The sequence below is a fragment of the Lactuca saligna genome, chromosome 4 (genome assembly GCF_052625555.1).
Source record: "Lactuca saligna cultivar CGN05327 chromosome 4, ASM5262555v1, whole genome shotgun sequence".
Classification (NCBI taxonomy): Eukaryota; Viridiplantae; Streptophyta; class Magnoliopsida; order Asterales; family Asteraceae; genus Lactuca; species Lactuca saligna.
The window spans coordinates 308085745-308099895 of record NC_136420.1 but is presented as its reverse complement, the minus strand read 5'-3'; the positions used below and the strand labels follow the sequence as shown (position 1 = coordinate 308099895).

Genomic DNA, 14151 nt, shown 5'->3' with positions numbered 1-14151 from the left:
TAATTTATGCATTAGTTTTCTGCATGAGAAGTCAAGTTTTAGAATTTCTGCATCAGAAATCAAGTTTCATAATTGTTCAAATATAGATTTTTAATGTAACATCCAGACTTTCAGGTATATTATTGTGTGAGTAATTTTGAGATTTATGGAGCGACTCGACGAGTTGTGAGTCCAAATCGTCGAGTAGAGTCGAGTTGTCCGTGTGGAATTAATGCATGGTTCTATCATTTAAACCATTGAGTTTGGGAAACCACTACGGTTTAGTGGGTTTCCATATGAGAAGTAATAAATGATGACATGTTTGAAATATATATATTTGGATTACAAACATAAGAATGTCTTGATTAATTTCATTTGTATGTTCTTATAATTATAGGTGATTGTAACTTCTTAAAAACTTGGAAGCATATCGTTCTTATATGAAACTAAAACTTCTAAACATAGTTTTACAAGCATAAATGTACATGGAACTACCAAGCAATTATCTTACCCGAGGGAAAGCAACAAAATGTATGAGTAGTAAAGTCATTATATGATTAAAGCAAGCTTTGGAACAATGGGTATCAATAGTTTTAATATGTTATTCAATATCAGTGGATGTGATGAAATATATCCATATAAATGGTACTTTAAAGTGCTATTCTATTTTACGACATAGTATGATCCTTGAGATACGACGCCTAAAAGAATTTAACATGTAGATGGTTAAAACAAGAATATGCATGGAAAAATACGATATTTGCAAGAAAACTCATGTATGTAATATTTATAATCACATCTGACCAATGTTATTGTGAATTCACATATACATGTAGTACGTATGTTTATAGTATCATGTTGAGACAATTATGCATATTCAATAGTGGTAACTATGATATAGTAATAAGCATATTGATAATGGTCAACATTTGTTGGAAAATATAGGAGAACAAATTTCCAAACGTATCCAAAGTTGGACAATGAACTAAAGGGCTTTGTAAGTTCTTGGGAGAGGTCCCGTGATGAGCTAGTAACCCTTATATATGTACATAGTGATGTAAATAATGGTGAGTCTATACATATTTGTCAAAGACATAATGCCATTCAACAACGACTCTTGAGATAAATTATCTTTAATGACTAAATGAAGTCAAAATAAGATTGCACATCCACTCACCCAACAAGATTGGTGGGTACCATATCACACATTACCATATATTTTTTAATTTTTCTTTTTTAAGTGAATAAAATATGATTTACTAATTTATAATTGTATAAAAAATAAAAAAATAAAATACTTAGTTAATTAAAAAAATTACACACTACATTAAAAAACATACTCAAAACAATGAAAAAAACATGATATAATCATCATCACTAGCCACATCATCATAATCATCGCGCAAATCTCCTTAAAACATTTCCGACTCATCATCGTCTTCATGATTTCTCCGTAAAGGAGGATTTCTAAGTTTTGGTTGCGAACTTTCGGCTTCATTTTCTTGTAGATATGTCAATGTTATTCGCATAACGTCTCCAATAGACCCTGTTTTCCGCAACGCCAATGTATCCGATGAAGTTGAAAATGATGATGAAGACATTTTTAAAACAAAAAAGAAAGTTTTATATAAAGTGCTTTGGTGTTTTCTTATGTTGTAAAATGAGAAGAGAAGGGTTATGCTTATAGTGTTTAAAAAAATAAATGAGAAATAGTAGTTAAAGGCTCAATGGTAAAAAGAGTGAACTATGAGGTGCAACGTATTTACTTCCCGCAACATCCTCACCGCAGTCCAAAGGTAGGGGTTGGTGCTATGTTCGCTGTGTCGCCAAATCAACAACTGCAGTGTGTGATTTGTGATGTACCTACCAACCTAAATATATAACCTAATTTTTGGAGAATAATAAATTAATATATACGTTATAAAAAATAATAATAAAATAATTGACAAAATTTATGTAATTTAACTAACATAAATAAAATAAAATTAATATTTATATATACTAATTTAATATAAGCATTGATAAAACATAATGATTATATTATAATTTTTATTGTTTATAAAAGTAAAGTGCCTTGTAAAAATTTATTTAAGAAAAAGAGAAATTTATTTAAGATGGTTATCAATATCAGTCATGGTTCTAAAAAGTGTATCATAGCGCGCCTCAAGACGTGCCATGATGCGAGACGTGGTGTAGCATTTACAAAAACATCGAAGACGAGTTTATTAAGCGTGACGCACAAATAACGCGTCAAAGCGCACCTTATCGTATTATGACGCGAATTTTTTTCAAGGCGTTAGTTTTTTTGTTTTTTTATTGGGCATAAAATAAATACGCTTTTATTAACTTTTTTTTTCTATTATATATAAATATAATACTTTTAAAAACTTCATATATTTGATAAATTTCAATAATTATATAATTTATATCTTTTAGTGTATATAATATAGTTACGCCTTGAAACACGTCATGACTCGCCAAGGCTTGCTATGACTTAACTTTTACTTTGCCGTCAAACCATGTCTTACATTATTTAGAACCTTAATATCAGTTAAACATACAAAAATAAACTTACAAGCTTTTATCGAAATCGATGAAGGAAAATAATTTATTGTATAACAAAGATAACCTTAGGCTTGGGGAGTGGTCACAGCCAAACTACCAGCCAACTCATCGCCACGTAGGTATTTTATCATTCCACAACTAACCCATGTAAGAATGGGGTTTACTGGTGGGTTGGTAGTGAAAGGGCAAAAAAAAAGAAGAGATAATGAGAGAAAATGTGATAGAAAAATGAAGAACCAATCAAAATGCATGTTTTTTCGGTTTTCACCACCATTAGAAACCACATCGCACCCAAACCATCGGCACGAGGCTGTGTTCTCTGAAGGGTTAATGTGTCATATGTGTGACACATAGGAAACCAATACTTGGTTTGCTTTCCGCTTCTAATAGCCTAATTATTCATCTATTTCTACCTAACATTATTATTATTATTATTATTATTATTATTATTATTATTATTGATTATAAAAAATAACAAATTTATAGAAACTCCATGTATTGAAAAGATCCAAAAGTTATCTATACCACCTCCAATTTAGAATAATAATGATAACAATATCAGGGTGGAATGAAATAATTTGATTGATTCAAATTTGAGGTCGATAAATTTTCCCCCCAGAAATCCACCATCCCCACATATATAAATACAACCTCATCTTCTTGCAACAGTGATTCAGAGTTCAGACTTCTTTTGTCGTCTTCCTCCTCCTCCCATTCTACTTCCTCTTATGCCGCTTCCTTCATGTTCATGGCATGTTTAGACAATATCATTATCATCATGTATAATCATCATCATCAACAAAGCTCCGACCACCCTAAATCCTCCATTAATCCACCCATCAGCCCCCGTATTTCCTTCTCCCACGACTTCGCTGAATCTCTCCATTCTCGTCCCCAGATCCTCAAGTCCGCCAGAGACTACTCCGCTCCGGTTTCCTCCGACTTCGAGTTTTCCGTTTCTAACAACTCCATGATGCCAGCTGATGAGCTTTTCTTCAAGGGTCGGTTGTTGCCTTTCAAGGATAGTGCCGCCGGATCCGGTATCGGACAGAAAACCACTCTTCGTGACGAGCTCCTTGCCGGAGAAGATGAAGACTGCAACGGAGGTGGTGGCGGCGGCGGCAGTAGTTTGTTTAGGCCGCCGAAGGCTTCTAGTGGTACACGGTGGAAAGGGTTTTTGGGTCTTCGGAAATCTCACATTGGGTCGAAAAGATCCGATAAGAACGACGGATCCGGGTCTGGGTCTGTTTCGGGTCAAGATGACGTTCATGCTTCCAAGTCTTCACAGGTACTTAAGTTTAATTTATTTTTATTAGTTTCAAATTTCAAGATTTTTTGTTCCTTGGTTACTATAATGTTAGAAAACTAACGAAAGCTAACAAATATTTTTAAATCTTACAATACCATCACAAAATCTTGATATGTCTCATAAAATCCGAACATTAGATTTTATTTGGGACATACTTGAAAAAGATTTAGCAAATATACAAGATCTCATAATGAAATTGTATCTTTTAATATTCCATCCAAATTTGTTGATATATTTAAGACTTATTTTATAACCAATGAAATAGTAAATATTGTTATTTTTTGTTGTGTACATGTATGTATATAAGATGTCATTCATTTTTGAAATTTTAATTTCAGGAAATGATGACTCAAGGAGGAGGATCAAGTAATTGCCGGGACATGGAATTTAGGATGCAATGAGTACGAGTGATGTAAAGGTGGGGGTGATTTTTTATTGGAGGGTGGGGGGTTATTCTTGTAATTTTAGGTAGATGATTGAGGGTAATTTAGGGATTTTGGATGTGAAAATCACCATAGAAGTTTGTGTTTGATGATGGAGTTTGCATGAAGTTGGATGGGTGGAGGGCAAAATTGTAATTTTGGTAGTGGGATAAATGGATCTCTAACAGTCAATTTGACTTCAACGTCAATCTCTTTCACAAGATTCTCCTTTTTTTGCTCTTGTCTTTTGGGTATCAAACAATTAATACCCAAAACATCCCCACCACCCTCTTCCTAGCTACCAACATTAATTCCTGCTTTAGAATTTGAAATTCCATTATTGCCCCTACCGAGATCTCTACCTTTCATGAATGTTGAATTTGTCAAATTGTCATAATGTTTTCCCTTGGTTAAACATGTGAGTATTTCATACGTTTTACACCTTTATAAGGTCACTTTCGGGTTTTTTCCACTTAAGTAAATTCAAAAAATAACAAAAAAAAATTGTTCAAGGATATATATATTTAAATTTATTAGTAGAATAAATTTATTGTTAACAAAATAAGAAATGTATTGTTGGCATCTTGTAAAAAACTATAATAATTATTTATTTAGATACCTTAAAAGTTAAAAGCTTCTACTAAAAGTTTGATTAAAAACAACGTTAGAAAAAAAAAATTAATTTTTCATTGGTTCGATGTTACAAAATATTCTAACTAATATTCATGTAAAAAACTATAATAATTATTTATTTAGATACCTTAAAAGTAAACAGCTTCCACTAAAAGTTGATTAAAAACAACGTTAGAAAAAATATTAACTTTTCATTGGTTCAAGGTTACAAAATATTCTAACTGATATTTCATGTAAGAGACTGCATTTTTTAAATTAAATCAAATTTGGTTATCTAAAGCAAACATCTTTTCTTTGTAGTCATATTCTTATATGAATAAAAATATTTGTATTGAAACTAATATATTTTTAGTAAATACATTTATATATATAGCAATAGCATGCCGTATTTTTTATCTAAAATATATTAGAGGTGTTGATTTTTGAAGTTAAACAGCAAATACAGTTTCTTATTTTATGTTTTAAGAATATACTAAGTATCTAATTATTAATAAAATACTTTTAATAGATTCTGTTATGAGATTAAAAATAAATGTGTATTTTTAATTATTTAAGGAAAAAGGAGATTGGAGGGAAGTGGGTAAAGTTGACCGTTGACTGAGGTCAAAGAAGGAACAGCTAAGGAACAGCTGGGGAAGGGGGAGAAGTGTGAAAAACAATGAAAGCGCAAAGTACAAACATGTACTTCATATTTAGTCTGACACCAACACCAACAGAACTGCCCCAACATTTAACCTTCAAGTACTTCCCGTAACCGTTAATTGTGGGACACCTGTCCCTCCCCCTCAAAGATGCTCTTTCCCTTAACGTACTAATACCTCTGCGCATTGTACAACCATCTGTAACTATCCCATCATATCCTTCCTAATCTAACCAAGACCTTTATCAACATTTTCCCCAAGAAAAACAATTAAAAATACTTTTATCCTCATGTATATCCGTTTTCTTTTATATATATATATATATATATATATATATATATATATATATATATATATATATATATATATAGGTTCAATTGAGAAAATAAAAAAGGTTGAGAATGAGAAAAAATCATTCTCAGCCACTCATTTAATCTAAGCATAAAAGACACGGTGGCAAACTTATAAATATCGTAATAACCTTCAATCTCAAATACGTAACTATAGAGAATTCGATAATTGCTCGTTCATCATCAAAATTTTTCCTCCAACCTTCAATAATCATCCAGATTTTTTCAACTAAACCAGAATTTATTCGCTGTTCATGAAATTGGAATTGGAGTTCTAGACTCGCAATCACAGTCGACATTGATGGACTTAGAATCGGTACTCACAGGTTCCCAATCGGATTTTCGGAAATCAAAACAAATTGAGAAATCGATCAGAGATAGGATGTCGCATCTGAAGTCAAAATCGGAAGTATATGATGATTTGGAATTGATAACTTGATGTTTTTAACATTTTTAAAATAGTTAACTTGTTTGCACTCTAACTGTTTGATGAAATGCATAAACTAAATTACCACGTTATATTCACATATGAATATGTTTTTCTCACCTGAATCAATATATGATTATTAAAAACACAAAACAAATATGCAAGTTTGTATGTTATTCATATGTGAATAACATATAAAAATTATATATATTTGTCAAAATACTTTCAATATTCATAAGTGAATATACCTTGTAATATTCATATGTGAATATACTGTGTAATATTCATAAGTGAATATATCATCTAATATTCACAAGTGAATATACTCTGTAATATTCACATGTGATATACCATGTAATACTATATAATATTCACATATGAAATATCATTTAATACTCATAAGTGAATATACCATCTAATATTCACAAGTGAATATACTATGTTAATATTCACAAGTGAATTCATCGTCCAATATTAAAATATTAATATACTATGTTTATTATATGTTATATTCATATATGAACGATACTTAAATTGTAAAAAAAAATTATACTTTTTATTCATAAGTGAATAACTAATGTACTGTAATAAAACCTAATGCATTGTTATTCATTTATGAATAACGATAGCTGAAAATATAATTTTTTTTTTTATTTTATCTTAAAACTATATCAATATGAATGTCTATTTGTAGAGAATAAAAAATCATGAATTTTGGTATATTTAAAATCATTTTTTGATAAAAATAGCTTATAAAAATTTAAAAAAAAAAACGAAAAAAACTATGTTTTTGTATATATTAAGGCAATGATTAGCATAGTTTAAGGAAATATATTATGTTGGAAAACACATGTGCATTCGTTTCCAATTTCCACCGGTACGTTGGAGCCTTTTGCGGCAAAAATAAATGATTGGCTGAGAATGATTCCCCCATTCTCAACTTTTTTTTTCTCAATTGAACCCTCCCCTATATATATATATATATATATATATATATATATATATATATATATATATATATATATATATATATATATATATATATATATATATATATGTTCAGGTTCATTTGAAACTATTCTAATTTTGTGAGACCGTAAAACCAAATCTAAAAATAATTTTAAACTGCAAAATAAATGAATAATCTAAAAAAAAAAATTTTAAATAATATTTTCGGAACTTGATTTAACTTAAAAAAAGAAAAGAATCCCGTTTTTTTTGAAAAATACTTGAAATATTCTAACAGAATATTACACTGATATATTCTAAAAAATAATTTTAAAATGCAAAATAAATAGAAAAATATAAAAATTCTTTTTGTAAATATTATTTTCGGAACTTGAATTAACTAAAAAAAAATAAAAAAATATCATTTTTTTTAAATACGTGAAATATTCTAATAGAATATTACACTGTACATATTCTAAAAAATAATTTTAAAATACAAAATAAATGGAAAAATCTAAAAATTCTTTTTTTAAATATTATTTTCGGAACTTGAATTAATTAAAAAAAAATAAAATAAAAATAAAAATAAAAAAAATAAAAAAATTGCATCTCACGGTCTTACAAAATATAAGTGGTCTTAAATGAACCTAACCCTATATATATATATATATATATATATATATATATATATATATATATATATATATATATATATATATATATATATATATATATATATATATATATATATATATATATATATATATATATATATATATATATATATATATATATATTTGTGAACAAGTTATGTGCGAAAAATTAAATGATAAAAAAGTGATCTAACTTATGTTTAATGATGTCATATAAGGGTTTGATAAAATGCCTAAAAGAGTTCACAGTTTTATTTAATTGTGTCCATCTAGCCCGGTTCAATTTTGCATTTAGTAGATGTATTTTAGGGTGTGTTTTTTTTTTAATGGTGTGCATATTTACAAGTTTCATGGTGTTGTTTGTGGTCTTATAGATGATTTGGTGGTTCAAATTGCTCTATGATTTATGTTTTTTTATTGAAAAATGTGTGCATGGTGGTTTCTAAATTTATATATAAGGTTGTTTGTAGTGGCCTCCTTATGGTGTTCTAGCCGGTTCTTTTGAAATTGCATGCCATAAATATGATTGATGGTATATTCTTACTCTTAGGGTTCATCAAAGAGATTTACAAGTGCAAGGTTTCTCAAGGTTTTCAAATTGTCATGTTCTAAATTGTAGGTTATCTACGTTTGTCCCCGTTCGAAGGTGCTCAACTTAAAGGTTTTTTAAGGTATTTCATTTTTTTAGTTTTTTCTTGCTGTCATCTCCTTACTTTGATATAATTATAGTTATTACATGTTTGAAACATAAAACTCAATTGGAACCCCAACTTTGTTGAAACACTCAAGGTGTTCGTTATAACGGTTATAAGACAATTGCAAAAATTTTCTAGAATTTTGTGGTGATTTCCACACATAGATTGTTTATATTTATGTTTTTAAGAGATGTAACTGAGTGGTTTTTTCATTTCCGTTCTTTTTCGTCACACAAATTTTTGAAATCAAAAAGATGTATGGATGAAAGAATTAGAGAATTGTGGGCTTTTGGGTGTCTGTATAAGAAAGAAGATCAACAAAAAGAAAAGTGGATAAATATAAAAGACATCGAAATGGATAAATACCAAGCTTTAAAAGAAACGGTTGTGCACATCTATTAAGTAAACAAGAAACTTATATTGGAAAAATTAGTTAGTATTTGATTAGTCAAATATACCAACACACCACAAACATATAATATTGTTGCAATTTGTTTATGTTATATTTATGATGTCTGTATTTAGAGCAATATATTATTTATGATCATAACATGTTTGAAACAAAATATAGTGGGAATAAGTCGACTAGATCATATCATGGACTTTTATACAATTTGGGTTTTGATCATAACATGTTTATACTATTTTATATCATTGGTTTGTTTACCACCTTGTTAGTAGCATTAGATCACAATATGTTTGGATCATGAAACTACTTTACTCATAAACTGTTCAAATGGAATCATTATATTTATTGATTTGTAACAATTGGATTGTGACATTTTCAAATCACAACATTTTGAATCATATAATTTTAGATTATATGATCATTAATCTATGATTCAGTTGTGACTCCCAATCATATTAATTTTTATTCATAACATTTTTAGATCATAACATATTAAGGATATAATATTTTTGAATGATATCGTTTTGAATCACAAAATATTTGAATCGTATAGCTTTAAGTCACGTAGATACAATTAAGCATCATAACATTTTGAATCATCATTCTACAAATAGATGTATCTTTTAAAGTCTAATGTTATAATTGGTTATATTTGAATCATAATTTTTACATATGTACACAGTCAAGTTGGATCATACCATTTTCAACTAAATCTACTATATTTTGTTTTACATAGCCTTTGGTTCATAAGAACTTTTAAATCATAACGTTTTTGAATCATAATATTAGTTAAAACTTAAAACTATGTTGTTATTAATGTATTGATATAAATTGAATTATAAAATTTTGGATCATGACTATTAATAAATGAAATTTGTGATCCTAAATTTATAATCCAAAAGTTATGATGTAAAAGGTTATATATGATCCAAAAACACAAGATATAAATGTTTGGATCTTTATGATTTTGAATATGTAATTGAAATACTTTTATAACAATAAAAGATTAATCTCCAAAATAAAATGATTCAAATTTTTAGGATTTATAACTGTATAATTCAAAAAAAAAAAAAATTCTCATATTTGAAAACATTATACAAAGTTTATAATTCAAAAATACACGATAAAAAATTTTACAATCCATTTTTTTTATGATGCTAAACTTTTTGATCCAAAGTAAAATGATGACAATTTGTATGATTTATAATTGTAAGATTCAAAACATTATTTGATACATAAAAACTTGGTCCAAAGTTTAAGATTTTTTTTTTGATGAACGTGTATATTTTCCAAACAATCATTTTGCATCATAAAATTATAGATCATGACATTTTCATCATCAATCATTGTTGATTATATATATATATATATATATATATATATATATATATATATATATATATATATATATATATATATATATATATATATATATATATATATATATATATCATAATGTTTTAGGATCCAACAGTGTATGATCCAAATTTATAGTAAAGGAGTATAAAAGTTCCAAACCAAAAATAAAAATAGACATCTAGCAAAACAATGCATTTTAAACACAATCCAAAAAACCCACCATAAAGCTACAACTACTATTTTTAATATCCAAATCATATAATTGCAAATAACTAATAATGTATCTAAACCAATTTCCTAAAAACTAAACAACATATCAAAGTAACATTATTTATTAACTATATTACACAACAGCCATGAAAAACCTACAACTAACAACAAAACATACATGTATAAGTAACTTTGTTACTTAACTACAATACACACCAACAATGAGAATTTGCAACTAACCAAATGTCTTTAACAACACCTAAAGCACCTATCGTATAACTTTGTATCCTTCTTCTAAGTTGCAAACTGATTAAAATCCACCGTAGTTGGAAGTGGGATGCTATAATAAACAAATAAATGAAACTCAATTTCTATTTCTACATTTAAATCCTTTCTTTTAGTGGCCTAAAAGTTATATCAAAGAGGTTTCAAATATTGAACATCAAGATGTACTATGACTTTTTTATGCTATTATGAGGCATAATGGCTCACATCCTAATAATATAGCAACAACTAGTAGTAACCCCAATGGTGATATGTATGTTATCATGTTCTTTAAAGCTAGAATCATAAAATAATGATATTTTACATTCTAAATATATTTTATCACTCACTAAACACAAAATCATAGGTCTGTATCATACATAAAGTTATGATAGAAATTCTATTATTTTGTCAAAAATAGTGTTGGTATTTAACATTTTAAATGTATCTATAATTATTTCTACCAAGTTATATTCAAGAAAAAACCAATGATCACTATCATAAGCAAATACATATGTAATTATCACATATGTATAAAAATGAAAACGACAACAAAATGTTTAAGAATTCAAATTTTCCAAGATGTTGTTTATTTAAGACATTAGATCGAACACCTTGTGAGCATCATAGTATTAAGCTTCACTTTGATCCTTTTATATAACTTCTTTATCTAGAAATATTTTTAAGACTCAAAAACTTAAAAGAACGTATCTCAATATTCAATCTCATATATATTAAAGCTCAAATCGACAAGAAGATGAAAACTAGGGTTAAAAATTACAAATTGTAACTATATTTAGGGTTTATCATAACAGACCACATATCATTCAGATAGTATATTTCATATCACATATGAACTTACCTAAACACAACAAATCAAAGAGAAATTAAAACAGTAGCATAAAAAATGGCTCAGATCAAACCAAAACGAAGCTAAAACCAGTAAAAGAAAAAAAAACAAAGGATTACATGCTTCCATAACTTGAAATTAAACAAAAATGTAACATCCAATACACATGTAAAAGATTAATTTGGACCCAAAGTAGAATTTTCTTGCATTTTGGTTCCATGGATCCATTTTAAGAGGGATGCGTGATTTACCTAGTACGTTGCACATACTCTTATGTATGCAGGGTATAGGTGGCTAATGCATAAATCCTAATTTTTAGGGTGTAATCCCTATTTAAGCATCATTATCTCATTAAGACCCCTTTTGTTTATAAGCCTCCATCTCCCAATTTGTCCCTAACAAAGCCTAATCCTTTGTGTGACTCTTTTTGAGCTTAAGAGTGCATTTTGTGTGTTCTGAAAGGAAGGAGAATGAATGAAAATCATCTTGGAAGCTTAAGGCACTTTAGATCCGGAAGTGTTTCACCTTCAAGCATCCTTTGGAGGTATAAAGTCTGAAACTTGATGAAGCATTTTCTTAGATCTTGTTAGCTTTGAGTTTGTGTTCATTTTGGTCCAATAACCTTGGTGTTCATGAGTATGGATTACTCTAACAAGAAGAGTTCTCATTTCAGTAAGACGTTTTTAGGTGTTAGGAATCATAAAAATTTGATCTTGTTCTTTATATCCCTTACATGCAAGAGTTATGATGTCTTAATGGATTGTTAAGTTAGGGTTTTAGCTTTTGGACCATATCTAACAATGGAAAGTCATAAATGTGGAAACTTTATGACTTAGAATGATGTTATGGGTCTAGATCTGAGTTTGGATGTAAGGTATTTAAGGAATAAGCTCTTAATATGAAGATTTGCATTCAGATGGAGTACGTTGGGCATACCAATGGGTAAGATGCACGTAGTGGGTTAGAGTGCCATAGTTTTGAATGAGATGCTGCTACACCCAACGTAGTAGCTGAGTACACAGGGTGTACTTAGTCAACTTAACCTTACCTCGAATTTTTTAGTTGTTGACTTTGACCTTTGACTTGGGGGCATTTTCGGTATTTTGAGTTGTAATTTGTGTCTAGGTCATTGTTTTTTGTATAGGTGACTTATAGAGTTGACATTTGGAACAACGTTCTTTTCTTCTATTTTTTCAAACTATGAGGTGAGTTTCTTCACTATACTTGGGGGTCAAAGGCACCAATGCCGACCCAGTAGATTATATATCCTGGTTTAGGATGTTGTTATGTTGTAGCGATCTTTTAAAATTATATGATTATCTGTTTGTTGGTTATATCTGTTGCATATTGTGCGTTTGGGTTGAGATAGTGTTGTTCTGAGTGGAAGCCAGGAAACCTGCGAGCTAGCCAAACATAAGTTGTGGGCCGGATAGGCATTCCAAACTTATGTTGTTGGCTTGGGAGCAATCCAAACATGAGATGTGGGCCAGAAAAGCAAGTCAAACTCATGTTGTTGGCTCAGGGATAATCCATTCTGATGGCTGTAGGCCCAGTATGCATGTTGTTATATGTTTTTGTGGTGGTATTTTATGGAATTCAATAAGCGTTGACTTATAGTTTAAATTTTATGTTTCAGGTACTTCAGATGATAGGGGAAATCAAAGGCGTGATAACATCCTTCAGTGACATGTTTGGAGATGTTGTGATACATTGAATCTGGAACATTTGTATCTGATATTCGGTTCTTATGATCTGGGTTGATTGAATACAATGATTTCTCTTTAATTAAAAATGAAAATTTTTATTAGGATTTTTGGGATGTTACAAGTTGGTATAAGAGTCCTGATTCGTGTGAATCCAGACTCAAACTATGGATCTGCAGAAGAAAAATTTTCAAAATAATATCCAAAATAGTTTTCAAAAATTATTTTAAGATTGTTTTCCAAATTGTTTACAAGGATGACCGAGAAATATGAGATGTGTACGATCAACCGGAGCAAGAAAGTGTACCCCAAGATACCCACGCTATTATTTGTTCATGATGATTTTGATAGAACTTCAAGCTAGTTTGTAGACCAAGGATCTTCAAGAATTACATTTTAGAATTGTCTGAGTTATGATCCCTGATAGCCTAGGAGATTCTCTTATATGCTAGATGAAATTGACATCATTACTGTAGTTGCTTAGTGTGTATATCATAGTTGTACATAACGAAGATTATATATCTTGAGAATGTTTAGTTTGGCCTTATTTCCTATTCCTTGTTTGGTTGTGGGATTAGGGTAGAATTAAGTATTCTACTGTCTATGGAATCCAATGTTCTGTATGATTAGAATATACTAGCGGCTACAGGGTAGGTGGAAGTTTCATGAGTGAGTATGTGAGAAGCCGACCAGATGAGGAATGATTAGTCACTCTCGAGAGAGAGTGGGTATAT

General features: G+C 29.1%; 1 protein-coding gene across 1 annotated transcript; it reads left to right on the top strand.

Annotated features, from left to right (window-relative positions):
* The first annotated feature begins 3120 nt into the window (after positions 1–3120).
* Positions 3121–4478, top strand: LOC145039385 (membrane-associated kinase regulator-like protein). Its single transcript, XM_078987448.1, has 2 exons — positions 3121–3832; positions 4192–4478. Exons 1-2 carry the CDS (start codon positions 3287–3289, stop codon positions 4252–4254), a joined length of 609 nt encoding a protein of 202 aa, XP_078843574.1. The 5' UTR covers positions 3121–3286; the 3' UTR covers positions 4255–4478.
* Positions 4479–14151: the final 9673 nt, after the last annotated feature.